At 36.4% G+C, this 20,865-nt stretch overlaps 2 protein-coding genes across 15 annotated transcripts in view; one reads left to right on the top strand and one right to left on the bottom strand.

Annotated features, from left to right (window-relative positions):
* LOC123682733 (protein lap4) overlaps window positions 1-20,865 on the bottom strand; it is a 144,748-nt gene that overhangs the window by 88,170 nt on the left and 35,713 nt on the right. For 12 of the 14 annotated variants that reach the window (XM_045621505.1, XM_045621512.1, XM_045621534.1 and 9 more), the window contains exons 3-6: window positions 20,059-20,348; window positions 6,994-7,416; window positions 4,559-4,844; window positions 2,040-2,218 (exon numbers count right to left, since the gene is read on the bottom strand). In XM_045621505.1, coding sequence (XP_045477461.1) covers window positions 2,040-2,218; window positions 4,559-4,844; window positions 6,994-7,416; window positions 20,059-20,348 — 1,178 coding nt within the window. The remainder of the gene's footprint in view (window positions 1-2,039; window positions 2,219-4,558; window positions 4,845-6,993; window positions 7,417-20,058; window positions 20,349-20,865) is intronic. The other 2 variants (XM_045621518.1, XM_045621581.1) reach the window with 1 other exon arrangement.
* LOC123682838 lies at window positions 17,980-19,334 on the top strand. Its single transcript, XM_045621644.1, has 2 exons — window positions 17,980-18,115; window positions 18,421-19,334. The coding sequence occupies exons 1-2, from the start codon at window positions 17,983-17,985 to the stop codon at window positions 19,293-19,295; spliced, it is 1,008 nt and encodes a 335-aa protein (XP_045477600.1). The 5' UTR covers window positions 17,980-17,982; the 3' UTR covers window positions 19,296-19,334.

The following is a 20,865-nucleotide window of genomic DNA, read 5'->3' as shown; positions in this document are numbered from 1 at the left end:
ATCTATATTTATTACTCTATGGTAAATACTAATCAATCGTGCCGACTGCTGAGAAGATAACTCATAGTGATGTTTGACGAGAGGCGCAATCTAGGGTCTACCACCTTAGTTAACCGAGACCAATCGCATCAACCACCCTTACGTGTGATCTCAATCTTAAACAGAATCATTAGCTGCAGGTAATCGGATGAAGCGATGGCTGCCGGATCGGTCTCATCAAATATTCGATTCGAAAACTTCCGAGATACGCTTTGATCCAATTCCGGGGGAGGCGGGAACGACAAGTTTGTACAGAGTCGGAAGCCGGCTCCGGTGGCGTTTAACTCGAGGCGGGGGTATCGTAATTAAACTTCCGAAATTGAGTCCTCCATTGAGGAACGATCGGAAAAGCAATCTGATGTTATATACATTGGTTTTGATACCCCGGATATTGACGTCGTTGGAGATTGCTGGTTGTGCAACGGCGAGGCGTGGTATCTGCATTTCGTTGTGTATTTGTTGGCAACAATGAGGTTTGATGATAATGCTTTTATGACTACTGGAAAGCGTCAACGAGAAACTATTCAGGATGTGTTACGTCAAAAGTAAAGAGTCGCGATGGGTTCTTTCAAGTAGTAGTATAGAAGTCCGAGAGAAATTGATGGTTGAGGCGGGAAGAGCGCTTCTCAGCGTTTGTCAGTACGTTCCCGACTCGGGAGTAAAATGGTACTTCACTTTAAGTCGATTCGTACAACTGATTTTAATCAATTTTGCGTAATTTTTTACCAAATCATTTAGGAATTGGATTCTTTTTCTGTAAAACGGCGAAAAATATTGAATTCAGCATCATTGAAGTACATGTTCAAATGTCATTATTATAAGCCGTATAATTTTGAGAAACGGTTTCATTGGAACTCAATTTCATTTTAATTTTTAATAATTATCTTGTTAGGACTTCATTGTACAATTTATGTATAAGGTATGATCGTTCCAATTTTCATTTTATGATTAAGGTTCCAAAATTTCCAAAAAAATATTATTATTTTGTTACCTTCAATTGTTGCTCTGAAAATTCATGAATCGTACTCTCGGATTATCAATGCGATATAGCATAACAATTTTTACTCAAATAGCTCTTACATTTTCCAAGAAAATCTATGGACGTCGGACAGAGATTTTTCTATTCAATGTTTGTGTTCTTCATATTCCAAAACAGTGAAATTCACAAGGCGTTTTGAAACTTTTTCCTCCTTGGCCGATTTCAAACGTTCATTATTGGTAATAAATGAACCAAAATAGTGAACCGAAAACAGTTTTCAATTAAAAACCTGTAATGGTCCCTTATATCTCATAGACACCAACTGGATAGTTTATATTACAAGAGATTTCGCGATATCTGCAGACTCCGAGCATTTTCGATAGTGAAGGCAATAAGAACGCATCCAAACGCTTGTCAGTGGGTCTTAGACTCGGGGGTAATTCATCCAACACATCAGATCTGATTTAAATTATTCTCGCCAATCACCAAATGATTAGGTACATCATTTCTTTTAGGAGATGAATGTTGGTGTTGGAGAAAATAGGCATGTGTGCGTACAATTTCAGCAGATTTCTACACGGAGATCTTTGCAATATAATCGGTAGGCTCAGCAATATGTATTGAATATAAAGTATAGCTTAGGAATTTTAGTTCAATCTTTTTCAAACAGCTATACCAATCCGCAAAATAACAAACTTGCAAAAGCAGCCATTCTCCGTTATGATCTCCTACTATCCTTCGTAGGTCAAGCCAACTTGGGTACTCATCCCTCTAGAAGTCGCCACGACCCTCCAGCTTTCGAGGGCACCTAGTAGCCAAAGAAACGAAAGGCGCACCTAACCACTAACCGTCAAACTATCGTCTCTAAGTCTTTGACGGCGTCCAGCGTGTAATAGCTGGCGCTCCTTCTGAGGCTATAGCCGCGCATCAGACAACAAAACAGCCGCGACGCCAGGCGTCTCAGGTTTCTGGGCGCGAAGAACCACCTCACCACATCCAAAGTACTACTGGCATATCCTACCTCTCTGTTGTCCTGGTCCTGCGGATCGGTGAACTTGACCGAGTGGGTCCTGCTGGCCTCCTTCTCCTCCCAGTCCTCGTCCTCGTCGGTGTAGTTGCCGCCATCTGTGGCAACGGTTAAGGTTCCGTTAGACAGGCCGGAGGAGTAGTTGCAGCGATACAAGCGGCCATCGGAAGAAGCTAATCGGCGCACACAGGCAGACAAAACAGGAGTGCTGATAAATGCGTGAAGATCGTGCGAGTATGAGGACGCGAGAAGGGCATGGGATAAAGTTCTTCCCGGGTGATCTTGGCATTTTTTCAATGTTCGGCTTATGCGCCAGGTCTTCGGACTCAAGTGCGGCGACAAGGGACACCCTATTTTCGATAATTCAACTTTGTTCCATGCTTCTTCTTCGTGCGTGAGGAATGAATGGTTATTAGGAGTGTATGTACAATATGTTTGGGATAAACTTGAGTATTGAATGAAGACAGTATGCTGTAAACAAATATTGGACATGGCGTCGTTGAGAGTTTTTGAGTTTGGTTCCCTAGAACCACCAGAAATGTATCTAATAGGTACAAACATTTATATTTGCAATTAGTCATCCTGCAGAAGAGTAGTCCTTAACCTCTGATGAGGCACCAACTATTCTGTCGAGGTAATGTAAATAATTGAAGATAACATTGGTAGGAGGGCTTCAGGGACACATCCACCCATTCCATGCAGTTGATCCTATTCAATATAGGCAGGTATTTCCCTGCTTAACAATCCCAAATGGATATCGGGAAATCTAACGGCTGTTAGAACTTTGATTAGAACTTCTTGATAATTCATAACTGCCCAGATGTAGTTCTAAGACTGTCTAGGCAGTTGCTCTATATACAGGGTGTTTCCTAAACATGCGGCAAAAATTCAGGGGGTTGTTCCTTGGACTATTCTAAGAATATTTTGTCCTTTGATGATTTTTGAAAAACCTATTTGTTTCGAAGATATAGGGGAAACAAAATTTCAGATAATAACATTTTATTATGAAAAATTACATGAAAATGAATTTCCATCAGCAAGTCCATAAATGAAATGCATGTCAGTCATCTCGGTGTTTGTATAGCGATTCATAATAGTCAAAGATAAAATGTTAATTGCTAATACATCACAAAACGAATTCAAATGAAAACCGTGTTTAATCTGTATTCCTTTACCATCTGCACTTATCAATTTTTAGTCAAAAAACTGGCCGTTTTAGTAATTGGAATGTTGTTAAACAAATTTAAAAATAAATTGTACCTACTTAGTAAACACAGTGCGGTACGCATTTTTATTTAAACTATTATTAATTTTAAAAATATGAAAAATGTTGTTCGCCCTGTATCTTCGAAACAAAGAGGTTTTTCAAAAATCATCCAAGGACAAAACATGCTTAAAATAGTCCAAGGAACAATCCCCTGAATTTTTGCCGCATGTTTAGGAAACACCCTGTATAATGCGCCAATTTGAAAAGGTACCACCCTTAATATAACGAAATAGATTCAAGATTTAATTCAGGGGGTTCTATTTCACTGCGACTTATTGTCTAGTGTGCCCCCATCAGAACTATCCTCTCGATAACTTGATCTACTGCTCATCTTCCAGTTCCAGAGTTCTAATGAACTCCAGTACCTGGGATTGCTTCAAGGAGGCTAATTCCTCACTTCAATAAGTTCTACAATAACTCGAAGTTCAATTAATGGCATTTGCATGAGCTTCTTTTGAGAAGTTCCATCTGGTGTAAAACCAATAACGATGAACAATCAGTTGTCAAACATCTTTCTTCTGGGAAACGCCAATACCCCTTTCATCCAATCTCAAAAACATCAACGACGCTTTCATACATACCGCCGCAAAATGCATGGGAGCAGCATAAAAAGACATTTCGAATTTTTATGAGACATTCTTAAAAATTCGGCTCATGCAACATGCGAATCTTGCAATAATATACAATAAAAAATAAATAAATATTCGAAATGCCTTGCTACCACACAAATTGCTACAATTATACCCATAAACAGGACTTAACATATTTTCTTTTGATTCCATAAGCAATATGATTCAATGAGAAATTAACAGAGGAATAAACAATCATTGGGAAGTGGTTGGAGTGCACATGTCATTCTAATGAAATTCTGATTATACTTATTCAGACCATAATATTTTGAAGAAGTTCCAAAAATGCAATAGTAGACAAATTGCCATCATCATCTGATGAAAATATTCTAGCCAAAGCAATAAAAATACAGAAGCTACTGAACAATTAGTGAAATTCCACAATTCATAACAAAATAGGACAACTCGGTAAATCCATTATTATGGATAGTTGTTTTTTTTTTTTTTTTGTTATGAATTGTGGAATTTTGAATGCGATGGAATTCCATACTATTATTTTTTCTTCCACAATGGTTAACCTTCAGCAACCAACCACTTCCTCTCGAACGTGAAGGAAACATAGATGCGAAGCCGTGGTGACAATCGTATAGAAATAACACCAAGACCACTGAACTCACCTATTGTCGGTTGGTACTCCTGTTGCGGCAGCATGAAACAGGTGAGCACAGTGGCTCCCGTATCCGGGTCCGTGTCTGTCTGGAAGGTGAGCAAGGGCTGCGATTGGTTCTCGCTGAGCCACACGGCCTTGAGACTCAGCTGGAGCAGCTTGTAGGGAAGGTGAGGCAGTCTGTTGCCGGACACGTCGAGCACGCGCAGACGCATGCAGTCGCCGATCGTGTCGGGCAGCAGGACGAGTCGGTTGTCGCGCAGACTCAGCACGCCCAGTTCTTTCAGATTTCCTATCTGGAAAAAGGAAATGAATTGGTATGTGGAACTTATATGCATAAAGAAAATGGGGAACTGTATTAAAAATATATCATACACAGGGTCGGGGGTCTTTTGGATAGAAACTACTGCTATCCAAAATATTTTCAGCGCTGCAGTGTTGCCGCTTATATCAAAAAGTACTGACAACTTCGATATTTCGAATAGAATACCATGTATATTATTAGATTTTTTCAGGTTTTCCGCAGACTTTTGATTATTTATGTTAACTTCCTTGTCTCTATCTCTAGCGTTTTTAGAGTAATTGATTGATATACTTCGGTTTTCGTGTTTTTTCTACTTCAATCAAACATTCAACACTTCCGTACTTGGAATCTTAGAAATCTGAAATTTCGGGCATGGATTACAAATATCCCTTGTATCATTTACGTGTAATAATATACATCCCAAATCATAGAGGGTTGTTTATACTGAGACTCCTCCGAGATATAGTACTAGTAAAATGATAAAAAGTGCGTTTTTTCAAATGGAATATGACCGGCATATCATAAGATGTATCGAAAGATAATGAAATTTCCTTTCAAACGATATAACACGAATATTTCTGAGAGAAAAAAGCCTACAAATCGAAATACTCACTGAAAATAATAAGCTAAAAACTGAAGCACTTTGAACGAACGACCCATCCTTAATCCTAATACCAAATTGCATTAAAATCGTCCTGCGCATAACGCAGGAAATGCCAGGTTTGAGTTTGCGCAATGATTACTGCATATTCGGTAGAGTTGAACTCGAGTACCCGCATGACCCATGCCAAATTTAATGGAAATCGGGCTAGTATAAAGTGAGATATAGAGGTCCAAGTAATATCAGTTCAAGCATGCGCAAGGTTGAAGCACGAGTTCGTATAGAACGAAACTGGACACCCATACCAAATTTCTCCAGAATCTGATAAGAAGTTTGAAGCTTTCACAAAGATTGTCTGGAATGTATTTGGAGGATCAATTTTGATTTCGGATACCAAAAATGTTTTTATGACAAAAGGGTTCGCAAAACTTCCATTTACCTCGGAAGAAATGAGACAGATGACGCTTAAACGCTGCGTGAGTAATAGAAGATACGTTGTTTAAACTTATCAATGAAAATACTTCAATCATACCATTCAAGTGGGTTTTGAAAAAGATCTATATCCTGTATTTTCTTGAGGAATGTATAATATCCATATAATTTTCTGTTATTTAAGAAAGCTATATTTAGACTTGAATCTGTTGCTTGTGAATTAATTTATAAGTAAATGAATATTTATCTCGCTCCAATCGTAGTTAACTCAAGGTCATCCAATGGTGAATTGGATCAAAATGAACTGAAACACAAGCCGGCATATGAAAATTTGAGCAAAGCGCTCTCGTTTATTCATGCGTCTATTGCGCCCTAAGATACCACAGCTATGAATAAAAAAATGAGATGGTATTTCATTTTGAATAAACAAACTTAATTTAGACCTAGTTGGATCTATACGGAAATATTGTTTTTTTTTATATTCTGTTGAATTTTCTATGGAAACTGTTATCACGAAAATATTCGCTATTTATTTTCCAAAATTCTTTTTGAATTTTCTATGGTTTCAATGATTTAATCAGAATGAAATTTTAGACGAACTTGAAATTGTTATTTATATCTAGACCCATCTCAACTCTACCGGTTTTGAATTCACGAAAATATTGGATAATTTGTACGATATTTATCGTGAATTTCTTCTGGTTGCATGAAGCTTGAAATTATCATTCTACATTCAAATTTCGAAAAGCCAATAGAATTTTCTCCACTAATGAACTTAAACGAGGCAAACGAATACCTACCGTAAAATTTTAACGTTTCTAGGTGGTTCTAGAGTTATCATGTTTGAGGACGGACGGACAGCATCACAGAATGCGAGCTGACATCGAGACAAAATGATAGAAATCGCTCAAAATGGTCTTATCTCAAGTGGCACTTTCCAACCACAAAATCGTGGTCGACCTGCGATTTGTAACGACTAAGTAGAAAACAATACGCTCATACGGACCACAAGTTTGTGGACCCTCAAACCTGTAGTTCATGAGGGCGCTTCCGACCACAATTCTGTGGTCATGTAAAATGATACATGCTAGTTTCTCCGAAATCTCACCTCTTCAGGAATCCCCATGAGCGCGTTCTTGTCCGCGTTCAAGTTCGTCAACTTCACCAGGTTGCCGATCTCGTGGGGAAGCTCGGCCAGGTAGTTTTCGGTAAGTATCAGCTCTTGCAGGTTGCGGCACTTGCCGATGTTCGCGTTCAGGCTGGTCATTCTGTTCTGGTCCACCTTCAGTATCGTCAGTTTCTCCAGCTTCCCGATGCCGTCCGGAAGCGATTCGATCGCGTTCTGCGAGAGATGGAGGTCCGTGAGGCTCTCCAGGCCGGCTATGTCCTCTGGGAGGTACTCCAGCCGGTTCTCGGACAGGTCCATGAAAGCGAGGTTGCGTAGCTGCCCGATCTCGGGCGGCAACTTCTGGAGCTGGTTGTGGTCGAGCCAAAGCTCGGTCAGCGCGGGTAGTTTGCCTATGTGTACTGGCTGAAATGACAAAGAGAAATCAGTTGACTGAAATTTTTATGTTGAGAAATCGATATAATAGATAGAAATTCCGTAAAAGAAATTTAATAATTTTATTTATCATCATCATCACAATGATACAAGTGCATATATGCATATACATTTAAATGATCGCGTGGCCTGAGGTAATACTCGCATGTCACAGATCATTCACCCTCTGATGAATACAATATTGCAAATCAAATATAAAAATTTTTTGTGGCAGCGCCAATACAAACTACAAAAAAAGAAGACAAAAATTAAACCCTAATCCAACTCTTGGTTATTCCAACTGTTGAACTGTCTTCTGTCACTGTAGGTTCAGAAGTTTCTCATGATCTAAGGAAAGTAATGTATGTCGGAAGTAAGTCGCGGGCCTAACCAGTAAAAACATTTTTTTTCTCAATATGATTTAATTCATCAACATAAGTCACCTTCAAGAATGATACATGTGGTCCAGTCATGCTCTTAAGATTTGAGGTTAAGATTTAATTGAGGGGGTTTCGTTCCACTGCGACCTAATGATCTATTGTGTCCCTCATCAGAGCTATTCTCGATATAGCGTGATTTACAGCTAGCCTTCCAGTTCCAGGAGTTCTAATGAACTCCAGTATCAAGGATGGCTTCAAGGAAGCTACTTCCTCACTTCCAGAAGTTTCATGTCCCAAGCCACCTCTCAATTTCCAAGAGTTCCAGAGTTTATTTTCCTGGAGCATCCAATTGAGGTCTGCAAAAGCCAGTTATCACTGAAGGTCATAGCTGGAGTATATGCTAGGTGGTCCAGCAATTCGTTTAATTGGACCATGGTTTCCATGGACGTGTGGCAAGGAGCGTTCTCTGAGTGAAAGAGATTTTTTCTGTTGCATTGAGGACGTTTTATCTTAATTTATGCACCCCATAGATCCAATACCTTTAAGCAATGTTCACTGTTAACGGTTTTACCTTTGTCAAGATAGTCAATGAACAATACATCTATAATGTCATAACATTACCATCTGATTTTCGAGATTTTGTTCGCTATGGACTGATTTCCAGTCAGCTGACGCTCTATTCGCCTCAGAAGTGTTGTGAAGAATCAAAATATCATTCGTTGTCATATATCGATGCAAAAAATCCTGCTTATTCCGCTTAAATAGCTTCAACCAGTGCGGCGCCCATTTCGAACAAATTTTCACTCGAAATAGTGAATACACTGCCTTGTGATACGTATCTTAAACTTCACCGCTATCTCACGCAACGTTTGCTCAAAAGCTTTTTATGCTTTCTGAAACATTCCAAGCGACTAGAGCATTCAGCATCGTCGGAAGTTTTTCGACCACGTTAAGGTTTCAACATACCACCTTATAGTCGTTGATGTCGATGGAGCAGTCTGAAGAATACTTCGGCCATTGTTTTGCTTGGACATTATTTCTATTCCATAAAAAATAGTGTTTTATCCAACAACAAATGTAATGTCACTTAACCTTCAATCTCTCTTTTTTTTAAATTATAAAAAAAGTTTAACCTCTTTTTATCTGAACCTGTGTATTTGAGATTGGCAGGACGACGCATAAGCCTCTAGGCTGATCAAGTGGAATTGGGAACTTGGTGTTGGTATTTAAAACTGCGAAACGGATTGAGCTAGAACCTTGCGTTGAAAAATATTTCATTCAGTACAACGAATGCATTAGGTACAGGTTTGAAATTTATTGATTCTAGGTAGGCAATATCTGTAAAAATAGCAAAAAATTCCTCGAACGATTCCAAGGATATATAATTATATATTATAAACGAAAACACGTTAACTACCTAGTAATTGAACCAATCAGCTCTTCGTCGGAACCAGTTTCGGAAATTGATGAAAAAGTTTCAGTTATAAAACATTTCTAATCATTTGAAGCCTACAAAGATGTATGATGAAGCCTAAGAAGATAATTCCAAGAAATTCTGAGTGAAAAATACTACTGAGAGAATATGTTTGAAGTAAGATATGCTTTATGAAATATAAGCTTTGAAATTCACTTGCTCATCTGTTACTATCCACATTCATTCTTCAGATATGATGTTTTGCATTGATTTGCCTCCTATGCTAAAAGAATTTTATCTGCCATTCTTAAAAATAACGAACACAATGTATCATTTCTAAATTATCTGAACATACCAAGATAACAAAAATAAACAATTTGTTTGTTCAATTCAGAAATTCTATTTGTTTTTCTGGGTTAAAAAAATATCCCGACCAAAATCAAATTTTTATTTCAACAACTTGAGCGAAATTTCAACATAACCTTCGACATAGAATTATTTTCCATCTTCCTTCATTAATTTTCAACCAATACTTAGCACTTTAGTTGGAAAAATCATGCAGCAGATCAAGTATACACAATTCACAGATGGGTGCAATGTTTTCATGGTTTTATTAATTCGGGAAATTTTGTAATTTGAGAAGACAAGGGAGTAAAAATCTATTACTCCTTTGTCATTATTCCCCCATGTAGAATATACATTAGATGTATGGCATATTAATGCAAAAACCTAGTGTAATACATGATGAATAAGTCTTAGATAAAATATGTTTTCATACGAATTAATGTATGATATAAAATTTGCAATGATTTTTTTCTAACGTCGTTGGTTTAGATCGTGAAAGTCATATCAAGATCGATCAGGCCCATCCAAAATGCTTCCCTTGGGAACTTTCAAATACATTACTATAATTGTATGTATATCAAGATCTCAAAACGAAAGTCATGACTGAATAATTTCGTACGTCAGATGCATTATCGTAGTATCTTAACATTTTGGTATACAAGATGAGAATAGACTGAAAGATTAAGATAAATCGGTTATTCTAATTAGTTCAGAGACAGTTATATCCATTGCCGAAATTTCCTATAACGGTAAAATATCTTCTTAGGATTAATAGGCTTGATATGAATGATTCGATGCATTCTTCAGTGTCAAAAAAAATTGAATTTTATTGAGGTAATCCAAACTACAGACTTAAGTGTATCTTTCAATCACACCTTTCAAAACTCTGAAAAGAACTAATCGAAAAACTGTCAGAAATTAAATGACCAAAGCAACTATGAAAGTATTAAATGAAAACGTCAAATTTGATTTACAATCAGAATGACACATCGGCAACATCATGAATTGATGGAAACAAAGGCTAAGCAAATATCCCCAGATTTGTGAACACTTAAAGCAGTAACAATTAGTGTAATAATAATTTCAAATTGTTCATTGAAAATCTCGAATTAATTAATTAGTCGTAGAGGTGCTCGAGTTCAGTCCACTAAATAATGACTGTAATTTCCAGGGAATAATGCCAAGGAGTAATGGCTATCATCTACTGAAGGGTTTTTTTAAGGACTTGAAAACTTCAAATAATAATACAAGACAGAATTATTGTTGGAATGAATTTTTTATTATTAAAAATGGTAGAGAATTTTATAGCATTTACTTTTTCAATATGATTCCCGGCATATGTCAGCCGAAGTTACGATTTACATAGTCCATTCGGCATTCAATCAGACCAATTTTTCACTACTTTTTCCAATAAAACTGGCCTATAGCGTAAATGGTGACTTGAATATGGGCTTCCAATAATCCAGAGTTGTTGGTTTGTCGGCATAAGCCAATGAACATGGTCCCATAAAAAAATAATAAAGGGGCGTTAAGTCGCACTATCGAGGGGGCCCGTTAACAGGACCACTTTCTTAAATAAAGTTGTCACCAAATTGATTTTGCAATAAATTGAGGATTTAGCGCCATAAATGTCAATTTTAATCGATTCATAATTGGCTTGAGGGTTATCTTTGCTCCATATTTGCCTGAAATGGGCTTCACTAAACACAATTCTTCCGTGAAAATGGTTGTCTTCGGACAGTTTCAAATTAGCTCAACCAGCAAAAATGCGACGTAAACGATGGTCATTTGATTTCAATCCTTGCACGAGCTGTATTTTGTAGACACGTTAATCAAGATCCTTGTTAAGTTTTCGACGTAGGACAAAGGCCAACAAGTTGAGAACGACGACGTATCGATATTTCGGCGTCTTCTTCAACACTTCACGCTACAACAGCACATTCTTTGTCTTGTTGATGGTTTTGAATCAAAAAAAGTAAAATTAGTGCGAAAACGATCAATAACTGCACGAAATTCTTGTTCACTATATATAAGTAAAATTCGGAAATTTTGTGTCATCAATTGGGAAAAATGAAGTTGGGGTACCTCAGGGTACAAATTTGGGAACAATTTTATTTCTATTGTATATAAATGATGTAGTGAAATATGTATGTAATTGTAAGATAACTTTGTTTGCGGATGATACTATGATATATGTTTCTGGATATGATGTTGAAATTTTGTTCAAATTAGTTAACGAGGATTTAGATAGGTTGTTCATTTGGCTTTGCGACAATAACTTGAAAGTCAATATAAAAAAATCGAAGTATATGTTAATAGGTAGTGAATACAGGACACGTAGTACCGACATAAGTAATTTCAGAATTAATATTGACAAAGATGAAATAGAGAGGGTTACTAAAATGAAATACTTAGGATTGATTTTAGACGAGAATTTAAAGTTTCAGTTTCACGCGGATTATATCGCAAATAAAATGTCCAAAAAGGTTGGTTTCATATCTAGAATAAGGGCTAAAATTGGTATGAATACTTCACTGATGTTGTTTAGATCATTGGTACTTCCTCATGTGGATTATTGCTCGTCAGTTATGTTTAATTTAAATAAAGGTAGCATAGATAGGTTACAAAAAGTGCAAAATAGAGGTATGAGAATTATTTTGAAATGTAATAAAAGAACTCCCATAAGAAATATGTTAAATTGTTTGAAATTGATGAGTGTCAATCAGAGGATTATTTATAGAACATTAGATTTAATATTCAAAGCAAGGAATAAAATGTTACCTGATTATTTGAGTGAAAACCTAAAATTTGCTAATGAGATACATAATTATAATACACGACGTCGAGATGATTTTTACATAGAAAAAGTTAATACTACATTAATGAATAAATCCACATTTAGCAGGGGATTAATTATCTTCAATAATCTACCTGAAAAGATCAAATATTGTAATAATTATAGAGAATTCAAAAAATGTTTAATGAGTTATAATTATGAAGAATTTAATTAAGTTAGTGGATTATATTTGTATTGTTTTCAATAGCCGAGTGCTAAATAAAGTTCATTATTATTATTATTATTATTATTCACTAGGCCGATTATCTTGACTTCAAAATGGTCGAAGTGGCTCGATTTATTTTTTCAAAGTAAATTTCCACAATTTGGCAACGTTGTTCTGGGGTTAAACGAATCATGATGAATTGCCAGACCTTACTGATCAGAAATGTCAACACAGTTTGACATTCTCAACCGTCAAATCATAAACAACTATGCAGCAGCTATTATTCGCGCATGAAAAAATTGTGAATAAAACGCATAAATATTAAATTTGAAGGTTATAACCGAAATTCCGAGAATTCCCAGTGGTGAACCGACGCATCATTCATCTTCCCGGACGTGTATCCAATATCAAGATATCAAATCAACGTCCATTAAGAACGTCAACGTAGATTATCAAGTGGCGTCTATCCATGATTTAATTCCCGACAAACATCCGAGTTGGGAACGACATGCGTCAGATTCGGTGTGAAACTATTAACTATCAACAAATTATTAACGAGATTAGATGTTTTACAAGCTGTTCGTCCAAGCGTCGGAGCCAAAATTCAGATAAATGGTCCATAACAAACGACAAGGAATTGTGGTGGTAAATTAAGAGACGTGTGAACTGGCCATTCTCGCTTGTAACATCTGGGGACCGAAACTAAATAAAGATAACCTGGACAAGATCGTGGTTGGCAATTCGAATTTATCTTTGTATGTTGTATGCTTCGATCTATTCGTTTTGATGAATAGTTTCGTTTATTATAAATAAATATAGTCTGACAGATTGTTACATGAAGATGAAATATGAATATTATTACATCAGAATTTTCTACGGAGAGTTTTTTTGCTTAATAAATGTTGGCATCGACTGCTAAGGTCATTAGCCGTTTACGATTGATAAAAACATTGCAAATTGTAGAGAAATATAGGAAAAACGAAAATATAGCAAAACCACAAAAATATAAATACAACTATACCAATAGATGTATATAATTTGTAGCAATATGAATAAAACTATGGAATGAATAGATAAAATGTAACAAACAGTATGAAGACAAAACAATGTAAAAAAATATATCAACATGAATACATTTCCAGAAGAATGAATGAAGTAACAAATGACTATAAGAAATTAATTAATATGGAAATATATGAGGGATGTACCCTATGGAACAATTCCAATAGTCATTTTTGGGGTAAGTCGAATTATTTTCAATAATATTATTGATTCAGGAAATTCCTGTATATTTCTCACAGATACAGCACTTTACTCGACAATGAGTGTATTATTTCAATACAAATAAGAATTTCACAAACAATAAACATTAGGGAAATTAAACATCCAGAAAAAATCTGATAAAAATAGAACATGTCACTAAATAGTGAATAGTCGGTTTGGTCGTCGAAGTGGAAGCCGAGGTGGTAGCATGGCCGGGATATCCCCATGATTTTATGCGCTTGGTATTATCGTAATGAACCCGTTTTTAGTCTCCAGTCACAATGCGCTATAAAAATCACTTCTGTCTTTGCCTTGCAAGTAGCTTTTCACAAGCAAACAAACGCGGCATCTCTCGTCTTCAACTCGTACGCCACTCAATTTCCTTATTTCTGAATCATTCCCATAACTTTCACTTTTCAGGCGTTCTGAAATGACTTGTTGCGTCACTCCCAATGTTCCTGCCAATTGCTGTTGCGTTTGACACGAGTCTTGATCATATAATGCATCCAATTCTGCATCTTTGAATACCTTCTCTCTTTCACTGCCATGCTGGTCTTCGACGTCAAAATCACCGTTCTGGAAGCGTTGAAACCACTCTATGCACGTTCTTTCAATAATAGCTTCTTACCATAGGTATAAGAGCATTCGATGAGCCTCAGCCGCAGATTTCTTCATATTAAAGCAGAAAATTAAAACCTCCCGCAAATGTCGAGAATTTGGCTCGAAAGCTGACAGTTTTAATCGAGAATAACTTCATGATGTAGACACAATTCGACTGATATTTCGATGGCGTTATGTTCATAAATACCTAAGCTTATTGTATGACATCTACGATCTATTTATTTCAACTACTATGGCTACATCCATCTATTGCAAAACCTTGGAACAAAGTTGTACACGTAACAATTTTGTCGTACTTGCTACCGATTTCGGGAAAATAATTTCAAACAATACGCTCTATTAGTGATGACGTCACACACCGCCATTTTAGTTCTCCAGTCAGTGTTCGGAATCCAAACAAACAAATTGTCATTCAAATTAGTACGTTGTCGTTGAAGAAATTGGCCTATTTTGATAAATAAGATTATTTAAGGAACGATTTTACTATTAATTGATAGACAGAAGGCACGAGATTAATGCCAGTAAGTTCGAACTTGAAGTTCAACTAATAAACACGGCTTTATACAAAATCTGGGAAATGATACAGGATTCAAACTTACTGGTATTAACCTCGTTCCTTCTGTCTATCAATTAATACCGAAATCGTTCCTCAAATACTCTCATTCATGAAAATAAGCCAATTCCTTCAAAGACACCGTACTAATTTGAATGACAATTTATTTGTTTGGATTCCGAATACTGACAGGAGAACCAAAAATGGCAGTGTGTGACGTCACACTAATAGAGCGTATTCTCTAATAATCCTCAAGAAAATCCAAATTATTATAAAGATTCAGGTAGCTCTAATGAATTAATTAATTATAAGTTTTGGTCCTTATTCACCTAATCTGTGGAGGATTCCATAAACTGGTATAATGTTCACAAAAGAAGCAGTACTGCAAGAAACATCCTGTATCTCGAAAACAAAACAATTGCGTTTATAGGCATTTTCCTTCGCACTTCCAATTTAGGAACATCCTGCACAGTACGCTTCAAGTATTAACCAAACATTTTCCGGTACGTGGAAAAATTCCGAAAGCAACCAATTCCCCGATACATAATCAGGAACGATAACATTTATCGGGCCCCCATAAAATAGGGAACGAAACTCGCACACGTGAAACAATCGGTTCAAGATATTGCGAAACGTAATGTTTATCCCCATTGAGTCACAGCATCAACCAAACAACATTATCGCTAATTGAAATTACGCAACCGTTGTTTACAAATATGATAGGAGAGTTATTTGCGAAGCGAAACGAAGGGACTGTTTAAAATTCAAGCGTTAACCTAGTGCTAATTGCGTTCGCCTAATCGGGAAAAACAATTTCCATTCTACTGACCTCCTCGGAGAAGCTCGACGAGTGCATGACAATACTGCGAATTGAGTAAACGACATTGTGAATCACCTGGGGGACTCACTACATGAAAAAGAAAAATGAAAATTTCTTTGATGTTCCTACCTTAATACCTACTGTTCGAAATTGATGTTTACTTCATTGAAGGATTAAGGATATTTTTCAAATAATCGCGTGTGAAATCATCTGGCCAAGTTCTCTCCTCAAATTGTGAAGTGTATGTAATACACTTTGAAAATTCGAAAAAAATTAAAACATAAACGTTTCAATAGCAAATCTAACCAGAAAAAAATCGAATGTAATATAAAATAAAAACAATAAACTATATATAAATGTAAATGAATGTGGGATCCTCTTCATACTATTCGTGCCTATGAAATACTTTCAACATACTATAAGCATCCCAGTTTTTTTTTTTTAATATTTACATTTATTTTATTCTCAACTTATTTATTCTTTGATCTATAATTCATTTTAGACTTTCCAGTGCGATCTACTATGAAAGTTCTAGTTTTTTAAAATATAGCCACTCTATTTGTTTTATCATCGGTTCCTAATGAGTGTGTAAAGTTTCAACTAACGTTTTGGAAGATAATATTAACTCGTCAAAAATGAATCGAACCTTTTTTCTCGTTAAAACCAAGCTTCAAAAGATGCGTTTCAAAATTTCGAATTATTTTCGAGAGTTGAGTCTAGATAAGGCAGATTAAGTGATGTTTAATTTGATGTTTCAAGAATTGATAAAAACGAGTTTCGTGTAAAAAAACAATTTATTTATGGAAAAAAAGTACTGTACAACCAAAGGAATGGCTCGATGAGAGATATTCCAGCTTTGCTTCATCGACAACAACGGTTAAAAGGTTACTTTTGAATTTGGTTCTAATGAAGAAGTGATTGCCGAGCCTATTTCGAAAGAAAAGATTGATCTTTTTACAGAAAAGGCGTAGAAAAATTGGAGAGGCGTTGAAAGCGACTATGTTGCCGAATAAATTCGAATTTTTAATGTGTTTTTACTGTTAAGGTCCAAGACATTTGAGTTTTATGTCTTATATTAATTCAAAACTCTCGTTTTTAAAAAAATAGAAACGAAAAAAGTCGGCTGGAGATATCTAGAAAAAATGCAAATTTCAAACTATTATATTATTATTGATTTATTAATTCCCTCTATTTCGAAGAAAATCCAATTAACTGAAAAGCTTTATAAATTAAAAAATATATAATCTCTGTGATGCGAATCTTCCTAAAAAAATCGCGTTAGGGTCAACATATGAAAAAAAAAATAATTAAAAGTCATGTCAAAACTAATTTATTCACATATTGGGATATATATTGTGGTACGTTTTTGTAGACAAGTGAGACATTTTGTTGATATAATAGTTTCTTCTTTCAAGTATTCACCATAGATAGTATACTCATTATTTGCTGTCTCACCACATGGTAAGAATTTCTGGCGAATAAAACAATGATAATCAAATAAGTCACAATCACTTTCACATTTTGTGGAATTTTATGCGCTTATTTTGGTTTCAGTTCTGTCGAAGCGAGTCTTTTCGATGCTTGCAGACAATATATATTCTACATACTTAACATGATAGGTGTGTCTGTTAATCCTATTCGACAGACTTTAAACCTTAGGCAGTACATATTCGAAAGCCTTGCGTGAATGTTTTTTCAGATAGTTCAATGTCCGAAGGAAATTTAAAAGTCCGCGCATTCGCCATTTTGTAACGGCAAACATTTAGTTCCCTTTGGAGCATTTCTCGTATGAAAATGTTATCATAAAGAGCTTCCAAGAATTTTCTTTCGTCCTAGATCACAGTGATGAATAAGCGAATATTTCCATGAGTTTCTTCAATCGAAAATCCACCCGTTTCAAACATCAGTTAAATTTTAAGGTACATATTAATTGCATATACATATACGTATCGTATTAGGCCAGGCGCAAAATGACTCGCAGTTTCGTGAGGTGACGCAGCGTGAGTCACGGCGAGATTTTGTGAATGTAATAAATAAATACCACTGCGCATACATAATAGCAGTGTGACGTGACGCAGGTTTTGCTTAACGTGATCCTGCGGAACGCAGTGTCCATCCCGCAGTTTCTTGTATGTATTCACGGTGAGTAGAAGTGAGAAATGGAAGAAAAATTAATTGAAGCCGTGCGAATTCGGCAAGTTTTGTACGATACAAGCCATGTAGACTATATGAGGGCAAAACTAAAAACTGAAACGTGGGTGGAAATCGCTAAAGAAATCGGAATGAAAAGTGGTAAGTTTATTCATTTATTATAAATAGGGTAATCTTGCAATAATTATTAACAAAGCTACAGAGAATTTTCTGAAAAAAATGTCCAAAAATTTCCATCAACTGTACATATCTCAATATTTCCCTCTTGCAACACTTTCCCTCTGCCAAGGTATCGCTCCTGCGGAGTTAAAATAATTTTTCTTCTCGTACAATGTTGGAAACTGTTCGATCACCCATTCTGTAGCTGTACGCCATACTTTTGTAACTGCTTCCTGTTGCCATGAATCTGGAAGATGTTTAATATTTATTAATATATATTGTTGTAGGATCTGAAGCAAAGGCGTTGTGGGAAAAACTACGACATTCATTGAGAGATGCGATTCGAAGACAACAAAAATGTTTCAAAAGTGGAGCAGGTGCGGAAACTATCAAAGAATGGAAATTTCAGAAACAGATGGGATTTCTGCAGCCTTATATGGCCAATAAATCAAGGGAAGGAAACCTCCGCCAAGACGGTGAAACTGAAATCCTAACACAAGATTTTGAAATCAATGTAGAAGCTGCAGAGGTAGACAAAGAACATTCACAACAAATGAATATAGAGGAGCAACCTGAAAATGTGGAGGATGAATCCCAACCCAAGGCACTTTCAGAAACTGTTCCCACAATGTTATCTGCAAAGCGAACGTCAATTGCAACCCCCAAATCAGTTAAAAAAATTAAGAATGATAATGTTACTAAACTTTTTAAAGAGACTATCGAGAAACATGAAGAGAGAAGTAAAGCAAGAAACGAAGAGAGAAAAAATTTGGTACAGCAATTACAACTCACACATAATGATCCCCTATTTAACTTTTTTTTGGCGATGTACCAATCTACTAAAAGAATGCCATCCTCCTATCAACACATGATTAAAAATCGTTTGTTCAACGAAGTTTCACAAGCAGAAGCCATGTTACTGGGAATTAGTCCTGCTGTCCAGCAGCAGCCCAGCCTTGATCAGCAGCAACCCTACTACCAGACTTTACATTCTCTTCCTGCAGCCACTCCATCCAACAGCAGAGCATCAACAGCAACCAGTTTCTATTCGGAACAGTCACCATTAAGCCCCTCCGATATCCGTCCGGAAAAAAACGATTACTCCACAAGTAGCAGTGGTAACGAGCTGATGAATTTTATCACTACTTTTGCGGAGAAATAATTAAGTTAATGAAAATAAAATAAAGTTACCTTAGAAATACACTTAGTTTCTCTTCCGTCCCGATGGGCCTTGTAGCGTTACATCCTTCTGCGTCAATTTCTTTCTTGATGATCTCATGCACTTCGATGAACTGGTCACGGTTTAGCCGAAAATAATTTTTAAATTGTCCGTCGTTAAAATCTTTGGTTAAAGCAAATTCTCCGTGACTTTTTCTTCTTTTTAGGTATAAACTTCTCGCTGCCTTTCTTTTGGTCAGTTGGGAGGTAAAAAATAACATTTCGGAGACAAACTCATCTTCCGAATCAGATTCAGAATTGAAGTCAAACAAAAGAGCAGTAGCTGTTTCCATTTTGAGCTTGTAACCAACTGCGTTATAGCAACCAAAAGCAAGTACTGCGATCGTATTTGCGCGGTTCCTGCGTTCGCAGCTAACCTCCTCAAAATTCCGCCGCGACTCACGCTGCGACGCCTCACGAAACTGCGAGTCATTTTGCGCTTAGCCTTACTGTAGCATTTTACTTCGATACGATACGCTGCAATGCAGTGTCAGGTGTTTCAACGTTGCAGTCGCCAACAAATAGATACCCTCTTTTAGACTTTATCTGTACCGTATTATCTCTTTTAAGTTTCGACATAAACCGAAAATTTTGTACCATACTTTGATACGTCACTTTGCAACGGCTCAACCATGATACGATACGTGTATTTGCAACAAACAGATACCCGGCCTTAACAAACCACCGAAGTGCGTTGCAACACTCACCAGTGATTCGATCTCATTGTCTCCCAAATCCAGCCTCTCCAACTTCGATAGCTCGCTGATGGAGGCTGGCAGTTCCTTGAGCAGATTCTCCCTCAGTTCTAACGACGTTAGGGATGTCAAAGTGCCGAAGTCGGACGGTAACGAAGTCAGGGACATGTCGTTCAGGCCCAGGACGCTGAGCGACTTCAGCTTGCTGAAGGCGGGCGGTAGCCTGGCGATCGGATTCGAACTGAAGTCGGCCATCTGCAGCGCCCTGAGAGAACCGATGCTCTCGGGGATGTCTTGGATATCTGCAAAAAGAAGAAATGGAATAAATTTTTATTTTAGATAACAGACGCTCGGAAAAATTAATTCCTGCTACTTATAATGATGAGGTTCTATTGTGACTTTAAATACATATATCTAATATTAGTATGTCAAAAAATGTTTCTCAAATATATTCATTATTTCTTGGTTTCAATTTATCGATATTGTTATGATTCTGAACAGGGTTCTAAATAAATCATAAATTCATTTTCTTTTCAGTACAGTTTTTTTTCCAGCTGATTATTTAGGACGAAAGTTCCACCTTATCCCATATAGTGTTTTAGAGAAAAATCAATGGTAATAAATTTCATAGAAATGTGATCCATCATTTCTTATTGGAATTATAACAAAAGTAAACAAAAAAAAAAGCAATTGATTGCTCTGTTTGTTTTGTTTTCAATTAGTAGGGAAGATGATCTCTTCGAGATCGAAACATGTAGCCATTATGATAAAACATTTGAAGTCGACATAGAGTTTTTTCTTTTCCTTTTAATAAATTTA

Source organism: Harmonia axyridis, chromosome 1, assembly GCF_914767665.1.
Source record: "Harmonia axyridis chromosome 1, icHarAxyr1.1, whole genome shotgun sequence".
In the NCBI taxonomy this organism is placed as follows: domain Eukaryota; kingdom Metazoa; phylum Arthropoda; class Insecta; order Coleoptera; family Coccinellidae; genus Harmonia; species Harmonia axyridis.
The sequence above is the reverse complement of the archived record's forward strand: the minus strand, read 5'-3'. Positions and strand labels throughout refer to the sequence as shown.